This window comes from Pristiophorus japonicus, chromosome 5 (assembly GCF_044704955.1).
Source record: "Pristiophorus japonicus isolate sPriJap1 chromosome 5, sPriJap1.hap1, whole genome shotgun sequence".
NCBI lineage: Eukaryota > Metazoa > Chordata > Chondrichthyes > Pristiophoridae > Pristiophorus > Pristiophorus japonicus.
Genome location: NC_091981.1, coordinates 149,123,165 through 149,144,430, shown reverse-complemented (window position 1 = coordinate 149,144,430; position 21,266 = coordinate 149,123,165). Strand labels below are relative to the sequence as shown.

Sequence of the window (21,266 nt, the reverse complement as noted above, 5' to 3'; positions counted from 1 at the left end):
TGCCCAGCTGGGCACACGTCGTGCACACAGTGTTCCAGGTCTGAGTCAATTCCCGGCCACCATACATGTGACCAGGGAAAGGCCTTCATTAGCACGATGCCTGGGTGCTCGCTGTGGAGTTCCCTGATGAATGCTTCCTTTCCCTTCTGGGGCATGACTACCCAGCTGCCCCATAGTAGGCAGTCGGCTTGGATGGAGAGCTCATCCATCCGTCTGTGAAACGGTCTGACCTCCTCAAGGCATGCTCCATGTGCTGGCGCCCAATTCACAGTCAGGACACATTTCTTAATCAAGGATAGGAGCGTATCTCTGTTGGTCCAGATTTTGATCTGGCGGGCTGTGATGGTGAAGACTGCGCTGTCAAAGGCATCAACAGCCATGACCATCTCAGCGCTTTGCTCCGCTGCCCCCTCAGTGGTGGCCAGTGGAAGCCTGCTGAGCGCGTCAGCGCAATTTTCGGTGCCTGGCCGGTGCAGTATGGTGTAGTCATACGCAGCCAGCGTGAGAGCCTTTCGCTGTATGCGAGCTGACGCATTGGCATTGACAGCTTTGCTGTCTGAGAGCAGGGATGTTAATGGTTTGTGGTCCGTTTCTAATCGAACCTTCTGCCAAAAAGGTACAGGTGCATCTTTTTCACCCCGTAGACACATGCGAATGCTTCCTTTTCAATCATCCCATATCCCCTTTCTGCTTGGGAGAGTGACCTGGAGGCTTAAGCCACAGGTTGGAATTGGCGCTCATCATTACTCTGCTGCAATACGCACCCAACCCCATAGAATGATGCATCACATGTCAAAACCAATTTCTTACAGGGGTTGTACAGGGTCAACAGCTTATTAGAACAAAGCAGGTTCCGCGCCCGATTGAAAGCCCGTTCCTGACAGTCCCCCCAAAACCAATCGCAACCCTTACGCAGGAGCACGTGTAGCAGCTCCAACAATGTGCTTAAGTTCGGCAGAAAGTTCCCGAAATAGTTCAAGAGTCCCAGAAAGGAACGCAACTCCGATGTGTTGCCGGGCCTGGGCGCTCGATGAATCGCCTCTGTTTTGGATTCGGTAGGCCGGATCCCGTCTGCGGCAACCCTCCTGCCCAAAAACTCAACCTCTGGGGCCAAAAACACACACTTGGACTTCTTTAGTCACATGCCTACCCGGTTCAGTCAGCATAGCACCTCCTCCAGGTTGTGGAGATGTTCCCCAGTGTATCGACCCGTGATAAGGATGTCGTCCCGAAATACGATTGTTCCAGGGATGGATTTGAGCAGACTTTCCATGTTCCTTTGAAAGATAGCGGCCGCTGATCGAATGCCAAATGGACACCTGTTGTAGACAAACAGCCCCTTGTGCGTAGTGATGGTGGTCAGTAGCTTGGATTCTTCGGCCAGTTCCTGGGTCATGTAGGCCGAAGTGAGGGCCAACTTGGTGAACAATTTGCCGCCTGCCAGCGTGGCAAAAGATCCTCCACTCTCGGAAGCGGGTATTGGTCTTGCAGTGACATTCGGTTGATAGTGGCCTTGTAGTCGCCACAGATCCTGACCGAGCCATCCGTTTTTAGGACAGGGACGATGGGGCTTGCCCAGTCGCTGAATTCAAAGGGCGAAATTATGCCCTCTCTTAGCAACCTTTCCAACTCACTCTCAATTTTCTCCTGCATCACATACGGCACAGCTCTGGCTTTGTGGTGCACTGGCTTGGCGTCCGGGGTGATGCGTATCACTACTTTGATACCTTTGAAAGTCCCGACACCAGGTTCAAATAGTGACTCAAATTTCTGTAGGACCTGTGAGCATGAACTTCACTCCACAGATGAAATGGCGTGCACATCCCCCCATTTCCAGTTCATCTCGGCTAGCCAGCTCCTCCCCAAAAGCACGGGACCATTTCCCGGGACAATCCAGAGTGGCAGCCGGTTTTCTGATCCATTATGTGTGACCACCAACATTGCATTGCCTAGCACTGTGATGATCTCTTTGGTGTACGTCTGTAATTGCGTGTCAATGCGTTCTAGTTTGGGTCTGCTAGCTCTGAGTGGCCATAGTTTCTCGAATTGTTGGATACTCATAAGTGACTGGCTGGCCCCTGTGTCCAGCTCCATGTGTACCATGGATGCCGTTTAATTGGACTTTCATCATCATAAGTGGCGTTTTGGTATATGAGCTTTGGATGTTTGCCACATGAACCCGCCGAACTTCAGCGTCCATTGCTTTGCCCCAGGCATCAACCTGCATTGCAGACCCCTCTTGTGGTTCATCTGCCTCGTAAATTAGCCTTGCTGCGGGCTTCCTGCACATTCTGGGCTAAATGTTCACTGAAGTTACAATTTCTACAGATAAATTGTTGAAACCTACAGGTTTTTGCAGCATGTCTGGCCCCCCGCACCTCCAACATGAGCTGACATTGTTGTGAACAAAAGAGCTGTTACCAGGCATTCCTCTCTGATTGTCTCTTTGATTACTCTTGAGCACTCTGTTAGTGGGTGTCAATGGCCCCATCCCGGGACGCATTGTCCACTGTGATGGTGTAAATGTCCGTTCAACCTACCATTGTCTCTGTTGAGGACCCACTCTAGAGTCTGTCGTGTCGAATTGCCCTGCCTGCCTGCGGGGTTCTGAGTCGCATTTACAATGTTAACTCCCTGATCCATCGCCATGTTGGAAGCAGAGTTGCGCGCATATATTATCTTGGTTTCCTCCTCCCTCGCCATGAAGGTCTGAGCCATCAACGCCATCGCTTCCAAGGTCAAGTCCTTGGTCTCAATTAGCTTTCTGAAAATCCCAGCATGACCAATGCCCTCAATGAAGAAATCCCTTAACATCTCCCCCCTGCAGGCATCTGTGAACTTACAGAGGCTGGCCAAGCGCCGAAGGTCCGCAACGAAGTCCGGTATGCTCTGTCCTTCCCGACGTCGACGTGTATAGAATCGGTGTCGGGCCATGTGTATACTGCTCGCTGGTTTGAGGTGCTCACCGATCAGTTTGCTGAGCTCTTCAAAAGTTTTGTCCGCCGGCTTCTCGGGTGCGAGCAGGTCTTTCATCAGCGCATACGTCTTAGGTCCACAGCTGGTCAGTATATGCGCCCTTCGCTTGCCAGCCGCTGCATCTCCCAGCCAGTCCTTCGTGACAAAGCTCTGCTGGAGCCTCTCAACAAAATCGTCCCAGTCCTCACCAACCTAGTACCGTTCCTCTGTGCTACCGGTGGCCATTCTCGTGAGTCGTTAATTCCCGTTTCTCGTAGTGTCCTTACACACGAATATAAATTCACACAAGACACATTCTGCAGACAAGGTCACTCTGTGACCTGAACCTTTATTCACAGGATCAAGAAGTGATGACCCTGCGTGGGACCTCCCTTTATATACCTGGATGACCAGGTGAGGAGTATCTCCCACAAGTTCACCCCCTGTGGTCAAGGTGTGCATTTCTTACCTGTATACAGTATGCAGTCTTGTTACATGAAGGTTACAGTTACATGAAGGTTACATACATGACATGACTAGCTACCATGTGCGCGGTGTTAGTGATACCATGGTAATAATTGGTAATAAGTTCCATCAATTAAGGTGGCTGACCGGCGCCCTCGACCGGCTCTCGAGGGGAAAAGCCCCGGGGCTGGACGGGCTGACCATGGAGTTCCACAGGGCGTTCTGGGACGTCCTGGGGGGCGACTACGCGCGGGTCCTGGGGAAAGTCTGGCGACCGGGGAGATGCCTCTCTCTTGGCGCCCGGTCTCCCTCCTCAGCATGGACTACAAAATCTTCGCCAGGGTGATGTCTGCTCGCCTTGGTGCCGTGCTGGACCACCTGATCCACCCCGACCAGTCCTACATGGTCCCGGGCCGGATAATCCACAATAACATCCATCTGGTCCGGGACCTCATCCATCATTCCCAGGAGGCTGGTCTGTCGGTCGCATTCCTATCCCTCGACCAAGAGAAGGCGTTCGACAGAGTGGATCATGATTGTCTGTTCGGAACTCTGCGCGCTTTCGGGTTCGGGACGCATTTCGTCGCCCGGATCCGACTTTTGTACGCCGCCGCGGAGTGTCTATTTATGTTTAACGGGTCCTTGACGGCACCCCTTCGCTTTAGGAGAGGGGTGCGCCAGGGATGCCCCATATCCGGCCAGTTATATGCCATCTGCGTGGAGCCTTTCCTGCGCCTCTTGCAGACGAGGTTGATGGGACTGGCTCTGCAAGGGCTGGGCATGGAGGTCGTCCTCTCAGCTTACGCCGATGACGTGCTCCTCACGGTAGAGGATCCCGGTGACCTGCGGAGGAGGCGTCAGTGCCAGGAGATTTACTCGGCCGCATCCTCCGTCAGGATCAACTGGGAGAAATGTTCTGGACTCCTGGTGGGTTAGTGGCGGGTGGATTCCCTGCCGGAGGAGCTCAGGCCTTTTGCCTGGAGCACGACCCATCTCCTCTATCTGGGAGTCTACCTTAGCCCCGACGAGGGAGCCTGGCCAGCGAACTGGCAGGAGCTGGAGGCCAAGGTCGCCGCTCGCCTAGGGCGCTGGACAGGACTGCTCCGAGTGCTGTCCTACAGGGGTCGAGCGCTAGTCATAAACCAGCTGGTGGTCGCTATGCTGTGATACCGGCTGGTCACTTTGACCCCTCCCCCTGCGTTTGTCGCCAAGATACAGAAGAAGCTGGTGGAATTCTTCTGGAACAACAGGAAGCACTGGGTCTCTGCCGCGGTCCTGAGTCTCCCGCTTGAGGAGGGCGGTCAGTCGTTGGTGTGCGTCAGCACCTTCCTTGTGACTTTCCGTCTTCAGACCCTGCAGAGATACCTTTACGTCGAGCCCCCTCCTAGGTGGCATGCACTGGCGACGTATTTCTTCCGCCAGCAGCACAGCCTCAACTGCGACACGCAGCTCCTGTTTGTGAGCTTGGGGGGCGTCAGGACCGCCGTCCAGGAGCTGCCTGCCTTTTACAAGGAACTCACCAGGGTCTGGAACAAAGTCTCCACCAAGCGCAGCTCTCCACCGGCTGGAGTGGCGGCTGTCCTGCAGGAGCCGCTGCTCGGGAATCCGTACCTCCACGACCGAGGTTTTAGGTGGCAGTTGGACGAGAGGGCTGTGGCTGGCGAGGTGACCAGGGTCAGGGACCTGCTCGATGGCGGAGGAGCGGGCTGGATGGCGCCAGGCACGCTGGCGCGGCGCCTAAATTTGTCCGTCGTCCGCCGCGCGGCCGATGCCATCGAGTCGCTGAAAACAGCTCTGGGCCCTGACTCCGTTAGGTGTGTCGAGGAGGCTCAAGCACGTGGGGAGATCCAGTCCGAACTGACCCCCGTCCGGACGGAATTCCTCATCGGCGCCAAACCCCGGAACCTCCCTCGGGATTCGGCGCCTCACAACTTGAGCCGCCTCGGGGAAATCCCCTCCGTGCCTTTCAGTTCCGCGCGGAGGGGTTTCCTGTACGGGCTGCTCCTGCACACTCTCAACTTTGCCATCCTCGCCTGCCGTCCGGACGCGCCATGGCGTCGGAGGAGGCGGGGGTCCCCGATGGAGTGCACTGTACGCGGGAGTCCTCCCACTATTTATTGGGGACTTGGCCTGGAGGGTGATGCACGGAGCAGTCCCGTGCAACAAATTTTTAAGCCGGTTCACGGGCTCCCAGGCCGCCTGCAATTTCTGCGGTCTGGAAGAGTCCGTGTTCCACGTTTTTATTGATTGCGTGAGGATGCAGCCCCTGTTCCATTATTTAAAGGGGCTGCTCCTGAAATTCTGGTTGCACTTCAGTCCCACTCTCCTGATCTTTGGGCACCCTGTGCGGAGGGGAGCGGGTAGGTCCGAAGGCCTCCTCGTAGGACTGCTCCTGGGCACGGCCAAGGGTGCCATCAGCCGGTCCAGGCAGCGGGCGGTCGAGGGGGTCGTTCAGCCTGACTGCCTGCCTCTCTTCCGCTCTTACATCCGGTCCAGGGTGTCCTTGGAGATGGAGCATGCGGTGTCCACCGGTACGCTCGCGGCCTTCCGCGAGAGGTGGGCACCGGAGGGACTGGAGTTCCTCCAAATTTTAATTTGATTTTATATGTTTTAAAGTTTAATTTGTTTTAAATGCTGGTTTTAGTGTCCCCCTCCCCTTTTATAGGGGGCACTTGTAAATTATGGTCTTAGAGCCCCAAAAAAAAACACCAAAAAAAACTACAAAAATACAAAAAAACCAAAAAAAAACAAAAAAAAAGTGCCTTGGGAAATGTGTGGAATGTCCCCCAGATCGGGGGCACTTGATCTAATGTTTGTTTTGTTTACTCTAAAAGAGTTGTAAGCAGACCATCGCTGCTGGCAGACGACAGATCTCTTGTCTCGGATCCGGAGGGCATCAGTAACAGGGCCTAAGACTATTACGGGGCTCTGTTCTCTCCGGAGTCGTCCAGCGAGGAAGCGCATAGAGTTTTGTGGGAGGACCTGCCGAAGGTCGGCCCGGAGGGCGCCGAAAATCTGGAAGCCATGCTAAGCCTGGCGGAGCTGACCAGCGCCCTCGACCGGCTCTCGAAGGGAAAAGCCCCGGGGCTGGACGGGCTGACCGTGGAGTTCCACAGGGCGTTCTGGGATGTCCTGGTGGGCGACTACGCGCGGGTCCTGGGGGAAAGTCTGGCGACCGGGGAGATGCCCCTCTCTTGGCGCAGGGCAGTCATCGTCCTGCTGCCTAAGAAGGGCGATCTCCTCCTCCTTAAGAACTGGCGCCTGGTCTTCCTCCTCAGCACGGACTACAAAATCTTTGCCAGGTCGATGTCTGCTCGCCTTGGCGCCGTGCTGGACCACATGATCCACCCCGACCAGTCCTACACGGTCCCGGGCCGGACAATCCACGATAACATCCATCTGGTCCGGGACCTCATCCATCACTCCCAGGAGGCTGGTCTGTCGGTCGCCTTCCTATCCCTCGACCAAGAGAAGGCGTTCGACAGGGTGGATCACGACTATCTGCTCGGAACTCTGCGCGCTTTCGAGTTTGGAACGCATTTCGTCGCCCGGATCCGACTTCTGTACGCCGCCGCGGAGTGTCTGATTAAGGTTAACGGGTCCTTGACGGCGCCCCTTCGCTTTAGGAGAGGGGTGCACCAGGGATGCCCCATGTCCGGCCAGTTATACGCCGTCTGCGTGGAGCCTTTCCTGCGCCTCCTGCGGATGAGGTTGACGGGACTGGCTCTGCAAGGGCCGGGCGTGGAGGTCGTCCTCTCGGCTTACGCCGATGACGTGCTCCTCGCGGTAGAGGATCCCGCTGACCTGCGGAGGATGCGTGAGTGCCAGGAGATTTACTCGGCCGCGTCCTCCGCCAGGATCAACTGGGAGAAATGTTCCGGACTCCTGGTGGGTTAGTGGCGGGTGGACTCCCTGCCGGAGGAGCTCAGGCCTTTTGCCTGGAGCACGACCCATCTCCTCTATCTGGGAGTCTACCTTAGCCCCGACGAGGAAGCCTGTCCGGCGAACTGGCAGGAGCTGGAGGCCAAGGTCGCCGCACGCCTAGGGTGCTGGACAGGACTGCTCCGAGTGCTGTCCTACAGGGGTCGAGCGCTAGTCATAAACCAGCTGGTGGCCGCAATGTTGTGGTACCGGCTGGTCACTTTGACCCCTCCCCCTGCGTTTGTCGCCAAGATACAGAAGAAGCTGGTGGACTTCTTCTGGAACAACAGGAAGCACTGGGTCTCTGCTGCGGTCTTAAGTCTCCCGCTTAGGGAGGGTGGTCAGTCGTTGGTGTATGTCAGCACCCAGCTAGCAACTTTCCGTCTTCAGACCCTGCAGAGATACCTTTACATCGAGCCCCCTCCTAGGTGGCGTGCGCTGATGACGTATTTCTTCCGCCAGCAGCACAGCCTCAACTAAGACACGCAGCTCCTGTTTGTGAGCTTGGGGGGCGTCAGGACCGCCATCCACGGGCTGCCTGTCTTTTACAAGGAACTCACCAGGGTCTGGAACAAACTCTCCACCAAGCGCAGCTCTCCACCGGCTGGCGTGGTGGCTGTCCTGCAGGAGCCGCTGCTCGGGAATCCGTACCTCCACGACCGAGGTTTTAGGTGGCAGTCGGACGAGAGGGCTGTGGCTGGTGAGGTGACCAGAGTCAGGGACCTGCTCGATGGCGGAGAAGTGGGCTGAATGGCGGCAGACATGCTGGCATGGCGCCTAAATTCGGCCGACGTCCGCCGCGCTAAAAACAGCTCTGGGCCCTGACTCCGTTAGGTGTGTCGAGGAGGCTCAAGCACTTGGAGAGATCCTGTCCGAACTGACCCCCCGTCCGGACAGAATTCCTCATCGACGCCAAATCCTGGAACCTACCTCGGGAGCTGGCACCTCACAACTTGAGCCGCCTCGGGGAAATCCCCTCCGTGCCATTCAGTTCTGCGCGGAGGGGTTTCCTGTACGGGCTGCTCCTGCCCACTCTCAACCTTGCCATCCTCCTCTGCCATCCGGACACGCCATGGTGCACCATCTTGCTGTCCGGAGGAGGCGGGGGTCCCCGATGGAGTGCACTCTACGCAGGAGTCCTTCCACTATTTATCGGGGACTTGGCCTGGAGGGTGGTGCACGGAGCAGTCCCATGTAATAAATTTTTAAGCCGGTTCAAGGGCTCCCAGGCCGCCTGCAATTTCTGCGGTCTGGAAGAGTCCGTGTTTCATGTTTTTATAGAATGTGCAAGGTTGCAGCCCCTGTTCCATTATTTAAAGGGGCTGCTCCTCAATTTCTGGCTGCACTTCAGTCCCACACTCCTGATCTTTGGGCACCCTGTGCGGAGGGGAGCGGGTAGGTCCGAGTGCCTTTTCGTAGGACTGCTCCTGGGCACGGCCAAGGGTGCCATCAGCCGGTCCAGGCAGCGGGCGGTCGAGGGGGTCGTTCAGCCTGACTGCCTGCCTCTCTTCCGCTTTTACATCCGGTCCAGGGTGTCCTTGGAGATGGAGCACGCGGTGTCCACCGGTACGCTCGCGGCCTTCCGCGAGAGGTGGGCACCGGATGGACTGGAGTGCATTATCACCCCCGGCAACCAAATTTTAATTTGATTTTACATGTTTTAAAGTTTAATTTGTTTTAATTGCTGGGTTTTTAGTGTCCCCCTCCCCTTTTATAGGGGGCACTTGTAAAATATATAATTTTAATGCCCCCCCAAAAACATTTTTTAAAAACACAATAAAACCCAAAAAATATAAAAAAAGAGGGCAGTTAAAAGTGTCTGGATTATCCCTCAGAGCGGGGGGCACTTGATCTAATGTTGATTTTGTTCCCCCCCAAAAGAGTTGTAGAACTGTTGTCCACCGGTACGCTCGCGGCCTTCCGTGAGAGGTGGGCACCGGAGGGACTGGAGTGCATTATTACCCCCGGTAACCAAATTTTAATTTGATTTTATGTGTTTTAAAGTTTAATTTAATTGCCGGTTTTAGTGCCCCCTTTCCCTTTTATAGGGGGCACTTGTAAATTTACAATTTTAGGGTCCAAAAAAAACACAAAAAAAAATATAAAAAGGGCTGTGATAAGCGTTTGGAGTGTCCCCCAGATCAGGGGGCACTTGATTTCACTATTATTTTTGTTTCCAACCAAAAAAAGTTGTAAGAAGACCATCACTGCTGGCAGACGATGGATCTCTTGTCTCGGATCCGGAGGGCATCAGTAACAGGGCCCGAGACTATTACGGGGCTCTGTTCTGTCCGGATCCTTTGTGAGGAAGCGCGCAGACTTTTGTGGGAGGATCTGCCGAAGGTCGTCCCAGAGGTCGTCGAAAATCGTCGAAAATCTGGACACTCCGCTAAACTTGGCGGAGCTGACCGCTGCCCTCAACGAGTTTTCGAGTGGATAGTCCCCGGGGCTGGACGGGCTGACCGTGGAAACATAGAAACATAGAAACATAGAAAATAGGTGCAGGAGTCGGCCATTCGGCCCTTCGAGCCTGCACCGCCATTCAATAAGATCATGGCTGATCATGCAACTTCAGTACCCCTTTCCTGTTTTCTCTCCATACCCCTTGATCCCTTTAGCTGTAAGGGCCATATCTAACTCCCTCTTGAATATATCCAATGAACTGGCATCAACAACTCTCTGAGTGAAGAAGTTTCTCCTCACCTCAGTCCTAAATGGCCTACCCCTTATCCTAAGACTGTGTCCCCTGGTTCTGGACTTCCCCAACATCGAGAACATTCTTCCCACATCTAACCTGTCCAGTCCCGTCAGAATCTTAAATGTTTCTATGAGATCCTCTCTCATCCTTTTAAACGCCAGTGAATAAAGGCCCAGATAATCCAGTCTCTCCTCATATGACAGCCCAGCCATCCCTGGAATCAGTCCGGTGAACCTTCGCTGCACTCCCTCAATAGCAAGAACGTCCTTCCTCAGATTGGGAGATCAAAACTGAACACAATATTCCAGGTGAGGCCTCACTAAGGCCCTGTACAACTGCAGTAAGACCTCCCTGCTTCTATATTCAAATCCCCTCGCTATGAAGGCCAACATACCATTTGCCTTCTTTACCACCTGCTGTACCTGCGTGCCCACTTTCAGTGACTGATGAACCATGACACCCAGGTGTCGTTGCACCTCCCCTTTTTCTAGTCTGCCGCCATTGGTGCAGGGCAGTCGTCATCCTGCTGCGTAAGAAGGGCGATCTTTGCCTACTAAAGAACTGGCACCTGGTCTCCCTCCTCAGCACAGATTACAAAATCTTTGCCAGGGTGATGTCTGCTCGCCTTGGCGCCGTGCTGGACCACATGATCCACCCCGACCAGTCCTACACAGTCCCGAGCCGGACAATCCACGATAACATCCATCTGGTCCGGGACCTGATCCATCATTCCCAGGAGGCTGGTCTGTCGGTCACCTTCCTATCCCTAGACCAAGAAAAGGCATTCGACAGGGTGGATCACGAATATCTGTTCGGAACTCTGCGTGCTTTCGGGTTCGCGACGCATTTCATCGGCCGGATCCGACTTTTGTACGCCGCCACGGAGTGTCTGATTAAGGTTAACGGGTCTTTGACGGCGCCCGTTCGCTTTGAGAGAGAGGTGGGATGCCCCATGTTCGGCCAGTTATATGCCATCTGCATGAGCCTTTCCTGCACCTCCTGCGGACGAGGTTGACAGGACTGGCTCTGCAAGGGCCGGGCATGGAGGTCGTCCTCTCATGGTCGAGGATCCCATTGACCTGCGGAGGATGCGTGAGTGCCAGGAGATTTACTCGGCCACATCCTCCGTCAGGATCAACTGGGAGAAATGTTCTGGACTCCTGGTGGGTCAGTGGCGGGTGGACTCCCTGCCGGAGGAGCTCAGGCTTTTTGCTTGGAGCACGACCCATCTCCTCTATCTGGGAGTCTACCTGAGCCCTGACGAGGAAGCCTGGCCGGTGAACTGGCAGGAGCTGGAGGCCAAAGTTGCCGCTCGCCTAGGGCGCTGGACAGGACTGCTCTGAGTGCTGTCCTACAGGGGTCGAGCGCTAGTCATAAATCAGCTGGTGGCCGTTATGCTGTGGTACCGGCTGGTCACTTTGACCCCTCCCCCTGCGTTTGTCGCCAAGATACAGAAGAAGCTGGTAGACTTCTGCTGCAGTTTTGAGTCTCCTGCTTAGGGAGGGCGGTCAGTCGTTGGTGTGCGTCAGCATCCTGCATGCGACTTTCTGTCTTCAGACCCTACAGAGATACCTCTACTTTGAGCCCCCTCCTAGGTGGTGTGCGCTGGCGACGTATTTCTTCCGCCAGCAGTACTGCCTCAATTATGACACGCAGCTCCTGTTTGTGGGCCTGGGGGGCATTAGGACCTCCATGCGGGGGTTGGCTGCCTTTTACCAGGACCTCATCAGGGTCTGGAACAGAGTCACCACCAAGCCCAGTTCTCCCCCGTCTGGAGAAGCGGCTATCCTTTGGGGGCCACTGCTCAGAATCCATACCTCCACGACTGCAGTTTTAGGTGGCAGGCGAATGAGAGGGCTGTGTTTGGCAAGGTGACCAGCGTCAGGGACCTGCTCGATGGCGGAGGAGCGGGCTGGATGGCGCCAGAGGAGCTGACACGGCGCCTGTCCTGGGCTGATGTCCGGCGCGTGGCCAATGCCATCGAGTTGCTAAAAACAGCACTGGGCCCTGACTCTGTTAGGTGTGTCAAGGATGCTCAAGCACGTGGGGCGATCCCGTCCGAACTGACCCCTATCCGGACGGAATTCCTCATCAGCACCAAGCCCCAAAACCTCCCTCGGGAGCCGGCGCCTCACAACTTGAGCCTCCTCCGTGAAATTCCCTCCATTCCTTTCAGTTCTTCACGGAGGGTATTCCTGTACGGGCTGCTCTTGCACACTCTCTACTTTGCCATCCTCGTTTGATGTCCGGACACGCCATGGCGCACCATCTTGCCGTCTGAAGGAGGTGGGTTCCTCCCTTTATTGGGGAATTGGCCTGGAGGATAAATGTTTTTAAGTCGGTTCACGGATTCTCAGGCCGCCTGCAATTTCTGCGTTCTGAAGAGTCCGCGTTCCATGTTTATGTACATTGTGTGAGGTTGCAGCCCCTCTTCCATTATTTAAAGGGGTTGCTCCTCAAATTCTGGTTGCACTTCAGTCCCACGGTCCTGGTCTTTGGGCACCCTGTGCGGAGGGGAGGGGAGTGGGCATGGCCAAGGTGGCCATCACCCGGTCCAGGCAGCGGGCGGTCGAATTGGTTGTTCAGCCCGACTGCCTGCCTCTCTTCCTGGAGGTGGAGCACACAGTGTCCACCGGTACACTCGCGGCCTTCGGCGAGAGGTGGGCGGAGTGACATCATCACCCCCTGGCAACCAAATTTTAATTTGATCGTTTAAAGTTTAAAGTTTAATTTGTTTAATTTGCCGGTTGTAGTGCCCCTTTATCAAGGGGGTACTTGATTTATAGATTGTGGAGCTGTTCCAGGCACTTGATTTAAAGTTTCTACTCAAATAGTTGTAAGCAGAGCATTTCTCAGCTGCGTGTTTGAGACCTGTTTTGCATATGTACAATTGAATTATTTTGCGTAAGTACACAGTCATTTTCTTAAATACCCAGCCCTGCTTTTGCCTGAGGAACAGGTAGTCACAACCATTATTTTCAACCACTTTTGCGCATTACAAACTTCAGCATTACCACTAGGTTTCAGCTGGTGGTGCCAATGAGCTATGAAAAGTCTTTGTTGTCAACAGCACCACCATCAGGACGTTAGTGGTACGACAGACCCTGTTCTTTCATCATTTTGATTGTTTTCTTGGTTTAATGTGCATACCGACAATACTCATTATTTCATAAAAATACAAAATAACAAACTCTGAGGTCAATTTTATTACAATTTGAGGAAATGGTACCAACGTGAATCATTAACATAAAATTAATCTGACACAAATCGAGTCAAGAAAGAAAGATCTTCCAAATGCATAGAGCCTTATTATATCCTCAGGATGTCCCAAAATCCTTTACATTCAATTAATTACTTTTAAAAGTGTAATTGCCGTAGATATGTAGATAACTAAATGACCAATTTTTACCAATTGCACATTATCGCACCAACATCATTTGTCCTTTAAGACACTGCTTAAAACCTACCTCTTTGACCAAGCTTTTGGACGTCTGCCCTAACTTCTTATGTGGCTCAGTGTCAAATGTTGTTTGATAATGCTCCTGTGAAGTGCCTTGGGACGTTTTACTATGTTAAAGGTGCTATATAAATACAAGTCATTGTTGTTGAGTTACACTTTTGTTGGTGTTGGTTTGGAAGCTCCTTTCTTTGGACCTTTTTTGATCCTTTGGACTCTTTAGCTAATCCTCTCATTCATAGCAGCTCCTGGATCATGCTTACTTCACCTTGAGCTGCTCAACTTGCTCCTCCTGGTACAAGATCACTATTTTTAACCAATGCTACTTCATCGCATGTGCAATAGGACCACCGAGTTAGCTGCGATGTTAGAAACAGTTTTGCAGATTTAAGATAGCAAAGGCAACAGGAACACTATTTTTCATCCTCGAGATGTGGGCGTTCCTGGCAAGGCTGGCACTTAATACCCTGAGAAGGTGGTGATGGGCTTTCTTCTTAAAGTGCTGCAAATGAAGATTAAGCTGTTTGAAATGCAGCTGGATCTATTCTCGCAGGTAGAGCGGCTAGCTCTAATAAAAACTACTTTCAAATTAAATGCTTTGGCAGTTCAGATTGTGAAAGAGTGAGGAATATACGCCAGCTCTCTGTTTTTATGGGCTTTAGCAATGAGGTGGTGATGCATGGATATTGTTCTCCCACTATCTGAAATATAGAAGCACTAAATGTAATATATATGAGAAAACTGAAGCTTGGGGTGACAACTGCTGGAATCTTGAGTATGTGAGAATGTGCTCATGCATCTAGAGTTTGGTGCTTAACTTGCTTGGATTGTAGAAGGGAAGCGGTTGCTGCTGAGGCTTTGCACCTTAAACCAGTGGAACACCATTCAATGGACTATAGTGTGTGTGTGGTATGTTAAGGAGCATGCCAGCTGTGCACTCACACAGTTTATGGTGAGTTGTGCTGCTCACTATGGTGTTTCGGAGGGGTTCCTAGTACCTGCTGCCTGTCTAGCAATGGTTACACCACACTTGTCAGTTTTCTACTAACCAACTGCTGACTGTCCTCTGGAGGGAGGGGAGAGAAGGCAACAACAAAATAATAGGCTCGTTGATGAGAGATTGGAACCAAGTTGATCCTTTGTGGCAACCTCGACTAACTGCTACCTGAGCCAGACAAGTCTGCAGTAATTCAGGGATGTTGATCATTGACTATCTCCTGTGGCTCATGGATAAGAGATGGAGGGTTAGATGCTTCATGGGGGCGGTTGAGATTCTTCCCTCCAAGGCAATGGACCCAACAAGCTTTGGGAAACTTACCAGTGCTTAGTGCTGGTGAGTTGTGTGATTTTATGAGTTAAACTCTTGCAGCAACCCCATGCACAGCTGAGAGTCCGCCAAGCATTGGCTTCTGCCAAACTATACCTCAGTTCTCTGGCTTTAGGTGAATGGGTTAGCCACTATGGAAAGCATGTGCATTGCATTTCATAAAAATAGAAAAGGTTTGCTTTGGCAATCAAGCATGTTGTGGGGGTGGGGGTGGGAGGTCCATGTATGTCAGTCATACGTACGACTGGAAAAAAAGATGTTCTCCTCAAAATGAGAATGCATTCAGTTGAGAGAAATTAGATTTTTTTCAGTTCTTAACCTAATTAGTGGGACTGTATGGACAGCTGTTTCAAGGGCTGACACAGGCCCGATTGACCAAGTTGCCTTCTGCGCTGTAGGATTCGATGATTCTAGCCTCCATTCGCTGTTTACCAGACAATTACTGCAGCTGCTATTTGAAGCGGATCTGTAATCTAACTAAAGGTATGAAACATCTGAATAAGGAAAGGATACACATTAAAGTGAATAAGGTATTCAAATTATTCAAATAATGAATTCATGACTTAATTTAATATTAAAATTCAAATGACAAAAAATGCTAATTTATACAAGCCTTTCTAATCACAGCATTTCACTCTGGCTGATTTTAACAAGGGAATATTCTGGTGTTTAGGTAAAAATGCGAACCCAGAGGAGAGAAAGGCAACTATGAAGACCGCTGAAGGATTCATTAAAAAAATGGGCTACCCTGCCAATAGTCAGGTAAGATATTTTCAAAAGAGACTGAGCTATTTCATTAAATAAGTCTGCTTAAGGGACAAAATATGCTACTAGTAGTGCTTGGGATGTTTTTATTGTTTGCTTGACAACAATCACTGATAGAACTCAAACCGAGTTGAACCTCATCATTGCATTATTGAAGTATCCTTCCATTGCTTACCTTGTAATGAAAAGGACAGACCGCTGTTCTAGTTCTTCAACTTCCTCACAATGAAGACTTTGCTGTTTAGTCAACAGATATCCAGCAGACTTCTTATTAACTATAAGTTGTTTATAGCAGAATTATCTGTGCAGAACTGATGTGTCTGATATGTCCATTGGCCATTGTATTTGGAGAAATCATGTGTATTAATAATGTGTAATAGTTATATAGTGCATACCTTCCAATACAATAAATTTATTACAGGAAACCTGAAAACTGAGGTCAGATCATGAAGGCCCCTTGAGTAAGATTGGGTCATGGAGGCCTGGAGAAATCTGCACACAAAACACCAAGAACATGAATGCATGTTAGCTTGTCTGTACAAGCCATTACTAATGCCCAAACAAACTTATGAATCTTGTACACATGTTACTTTGGGCCGAAAATTGCAGTTGGAGGCTTCCTTTGTACGAACGCCTCTGACCCGAAAAAAAGCAACTAAACTACCTGTTGGTCCCGGAGGAATGTAGGATTCCAGTCTGAGGCCTTCATTTGCTGCACAGCACACATCTTCCATGTACAAATGCATCTGCTGGAGTCACGTGGGCCTGGACCACAAATCACTATGCAGTAATCTCATTGATAAAAATGGGAGCTCTGTTTGTATGGGCTCCCATTACTATCAATGAGAATAACACCATGAAACACCGAAACACAGCATAATAAATAAATAAAACACCTCACATATTTAAAATTAATTGAAATTAAATGTAATTAAATGTTTTAGAAAAGAAAATATTTTTTGGAAATTTTTTCTAATGTGTTTTAATTGGGTTAAAAATAAACTTACCTTAATGGACAGGGTTTTTAATATAAAAATGAATGATTCAATTTAATTTTTCTATGTTTTAAAAGTATTACACTGGTAAAAGTAAGCTATATGCCTGCTTTTACCAGGTGTAAAAGTTGAAGGACATTCGCTGGGCAAGAGTTGGGCACATAGCCCAATCTCTGCCCCGCGGATGTCCTTCCCCCAGAGATGCATAGAATCTCTTTAAATAAATTTTGACAGATCGGAAAAGCCGGTTCTTGGCGCATGCGCATCGTGCCCCGAGAACCAGCTTCAGCGATGCCTCACCGGGTCTGTGCACACTTCGCATGGACCCGGCGAGGTCGCAATTTTCGGCCCAATGTGTTTAGTTTGGGCAGATGCCATTGCTGGTTTATCAGCATTTGATGTTTGGTTTATCCAATTTTCCAGATTAACTGTGCCCACTATAAGTAGAGTACAGTGTAACTGCTTACAGTTGAGTACCTTGTAGTTGACATCCTTTTAGCTGCTATGTGGAGAGCAACAATCAAAAGGGGCAACAGCAAAATGGTTACTTGAAAATCAGACATATTGAGAAGCTGCAAAGATAATGGGATCTGTGGAATTTCTGTTACCACTGTATATTAGATTGTTACAGCAGGAAATTAAAGCTTTGTTTCTCACTGCAGATACAAGTCCTTCCTGAAGGAGGAGAAACTCCAACCTTCAAACAGTTCTTTAAGAATTGGAAAGACATAAATCAAAGCGAGGGATTTGGAAAAGTGTATGTCACTGAGTCAATTGCAAGAATCAAGCAGATTAAATTTGATGCCTCAAAACTGCACAGTTGCCCTCAGATGGCTGCAAAACATAACATGGTGGATGATGGCTCAGGAAAAACAGAGGTAACTCACAATCTTTGTGGGAAACAGAGAAAATGAAAATGTATATGATAACTGTAATAAAATGACTGTGCCATGAGAAAATTGGTTAATAATAGTCTGAGGAGCTACGCTGTAACAATTCCGTTCACTTTCAGAGAAGTCTGATTAAGTGCAGTTCTAAGATAGATGATAGAAACTCCCATACTTTCTTTTCAATTTTCCGCCTTGTCCTACCTCTCCTGAGAGTGGTGACTCATACTGCATTACCCTTGCACGGGAGCCGATAACTGTTCAGTGTCTCATTCAATTGGCTGTTCTTCATCACCAGCCATGAGTGTCGATTGATGATTTGACCGTGTGGCCATCATAGCCAAGCCTGATTTTGTGCTTATCTGGATTCCACATATATGTATTTCCAACAGGATTGCTGGTTTGTGATCAGGATTGAAAACCCTGGGTGATTTGTCCTGTCTCTTGTCTGGGACCATCTGCAGCTACTGCCATCCCAACTAGCAGCACTGATCATAGGGTCAAATCCACAAACTTCATGATCTGTACACTTTCTCAGATGGCAGATAGTGGAGACCAGAAGGAACCAGATGTGCTGTCAGTAAGTGTTTTTTCATCGTGACATGGTCCTTGCTGATTAGCTGACCCAATGTTGTGTTGGACCAATCCACATTGCAGGCTACCTTAAACATAAACTGCTAGTGACTATTTTGATAAATTAGACTGAAGTGTGGAAACGAAAACAGAGGTGGGTTAACCCACACCCTCCCCCATTTCCTCTTTGCTCTAACTTTAGCTTTGATAGAATTTCCTATTTAAACACAAATCTCTTTTATCTAGAAGCACTGTGTTCCATGCATGTATAAAGGCTTTTTTCCTTGGTTGTCATTTTAATATATATGGAAAGAGACAAAATGGCTCTATTTTAAATAACAAGCCTGTGTGTTGAAAGTACATTATCACGATTCAGGTCTTGCTTTTATGCAATTTGTGTCCTTTTAGATTATTGAATCTATTCTGCTGGAAGAGTGCCACTACAGGTAATCCTGTAATGTTGGAAGTGGTTTAGTATTGTGCTAGTTCCAGTTAGTACCGAATATGTGCCTCAGCAGCAGTGAACTAAGAAAACATGACATTTGTGCATGCACAGTCACTCTGAAATCACGACTGTAACTTTGTGAATCTCAGGCGAATCTCAGGCATGCATAAATCAAGTCATAGTGGCTTTATGGATCTTATGGCAGATATTCCCCCCATGTCTGGAGTCGGTCCTTCCAGGCTAGCACTGCTAAAACTGCATTTCTGTCCTTTACGTGTGAGCTGAGTAGTCTGTCTGCAAAATGATAACCCATCAATAAATTCAACCAGCCCAAACTGTTCTTTTTGCATCCCTGTCACTTTTGGTCATAGGAGTCCTCTTTCTGAGAGATGTTTGTTGCTACTGATGCCAAGATTGGCAGCAAGGTAAGTTGCGGGGGGAGGGGGGGAACATTCAATCATTCAATCACGGAGGGTGGGGGGCCCGGGGTGGCAGCAGCCTAGACTATTTTTGTGGACCTAGAGGAGTACTCCAGCACCTTGTGGCCCACAAAAATAATTCAACACTTAACATTGCTCGGCCTTTTGGGTTCCATCGTCTGTGGAACTGATCGGAGCCTGCACTGTGCAAGTTCTGAACAAAATGCCAATTGGGGTTCTTTTTATGGGACCCCAATGTCCATATTAAAAGGAGCCATCACCTGAAATGGGCGGACGCTTTGAACACCCAATTGTAGGTCCCTTGAGCCGGCCACATCGCAGGTGCAGACAGGGCAGTGAGGCTACCCAGCTCATTTTGAGTCAGTTATTGCCCTAGGGGAAGGCAGTGAAAATCAACCCTTCTGGGTTAAATACAGAGTTGTCTCTGATGCCACTCCTGTCATCAAAAACAACTCTGTGGTATAAAAGGGGCATAAAGCATAAAGGAGAGAAAGCAGGAATGGGGTATTGAAGTTGCATTGGGGTTCTTTTTGATCATGATCATATTGAATGGTGGTGCAGGCTTAAAGGGCCACATGGCCTACTCCTGCACCTATTTTCTATGTTTCAAAAATAGAATAGTATAAAATCACTTATATAGTCAAAAATGTTAATACATCATTATCAATCAATAATGACTGAAGACTATTTGCCTCTGTGAAGATTGTATGATTTATGTACATCACAATTAGCAGGTCATTAGCTATAATTAAGTTGTATTTAGAGTAATTAATGATTTTGGCTTTCTGTATGGGGTTCATGACCTTATGATGTTAATGAACCTTAGTGACAGAGAATGGTGATCAGAAGCACAAATTTGAGCGGGAATCTTGGTATAGCTCTTCAAGGACTCTGTCAGTGTCACTCTGTGATCTGTTGCTGAGGGGTGCACAATATGGCTTGAGTTGACTCTCACTGTGATTCTCCCTTCTGCCTTATGGGGAAGTATTTTATGGGTTCTGCTCAGCAGGAGAATACAGCACCAGAGGCGACCATTGCAACCCATCTGATTGGTACCAAGTCAAACCCTTTGCAAAGAAACAAACATAGAACTTGCAGATATATAGATCCTTTTATGACCTCTGGACATCCCAACGCGCTTTGCAGCTAATGAAGTACTTTTTTGATATGTAGTCACTATTGTAATATAGATAAACATTGCAGCCACCAATTACCCAGCAAGGTCCCACAAATAGGAGGGTCCCATAAATAAACAGATTATATGTTTCACTGATATTTTTTGAGAGATAAATGTTTGACATGACAACAGGAAAACTCCCCTGCTCTTCAAATATTGCCCATGGAATCTTTTATATCCACCTGAGAGGGCACATGGGACCTCAGTTAAATGTTTCATCCAAGAGGCGGCACCACTGATAGCACAGCATTCCCTCAGTACTTTACTGAAGGAAAATTGGGTGGGGTGTAAAACAGGTCGGCAACCCGCCTGGCAAGAGCAGTTAAAATTGACCCCAAAGTCTTTTTGTACTATTTTTTGCAATTCATCATTTTTCGTGGTACATGGCAACAGTGATTGCAATTCAGAAGTAATTCATTATATGGGAAGCACATTCGAACATGGTAAGTAGTATATAAATGCAAGTTTTCATTTCTTTAATTCTATACAGAGAACAGAGAGTCGGGATAAATGGTTCATTCTTTCGTTGGCAACCAGTAACTAGTGAGGTGCCGCAGGGATCAGTGCTGGGACCCCAACTATTTACAATCTATATTAATGACTTGGAAGAAGATACTGAGTGTAACGTAGCCAAGTTTGCTGCCGATACAAAGATGGGGGGAAAAGCATTGTGTGAGGAGGACACAAAAAATCTGCAAAAGGACCTAGACAGGCTAAGTGAGTGGGCAAAAATTTGGCAGATGGAGTATAATGTTGGAAAGTGTGAGGTCATGCACTTTGGCAGAAAAAAATCAAAGAGCAAGTTATTATTTAAATGGTGAAAGATTGCAAAGTGTCGCAGTACAGCAGGATCTGGGGGTACTTGTGCATGAAACATAAAAGAATAGTATGCAGGTACAGCAAGTGATCAGGAAGACCAATGGTATCTTGGCCTTTATTGCAAAGGGGATGGAGTGTAAAAGCAGGGTGATCTTGCTACAGTTGTACAGGGTATTGGTGAGGCCACATCTGGAATACTGCGTGAAATTTTGGTTTCCATATTTACGAAAGGATATACTTGCTTTGGAGGCAGTTCAGAGAAGGTTCACTAGGTTGATTCTGGGGATGAGGGGGTTGACTTATGAGGAAAGGTTGAGTAGGTTGGGCCTCTACTCATTGGAA

General features: G+C 49.5%; 1 protein-coding gene across 1 annotated transcript in view; it reads left to right on the top strand.

The window, feature by feature from the left end:
- scin (scinderin) overlaps window positions 1–21,266 on the top strand; it is a 228,983-nt gene that overhangs the window by 136,450 nt on the left and 71,267 nt on the right. Inside the window, exons 7-8 of the mRNA XM_070881019.1 lie at window positions 15,497–15,585; window positions 17,246–17,461. Of these exons, the coding sequence (XP_070737120.1) occupies window positions 15,497–15,585; window positions 17,246–17,461 (305 nt within the window). The remainder of the gene's footprint in view (window positions 1–15,496; window positions 15,586–17,245; window positions 17,462–21,266) is intronic.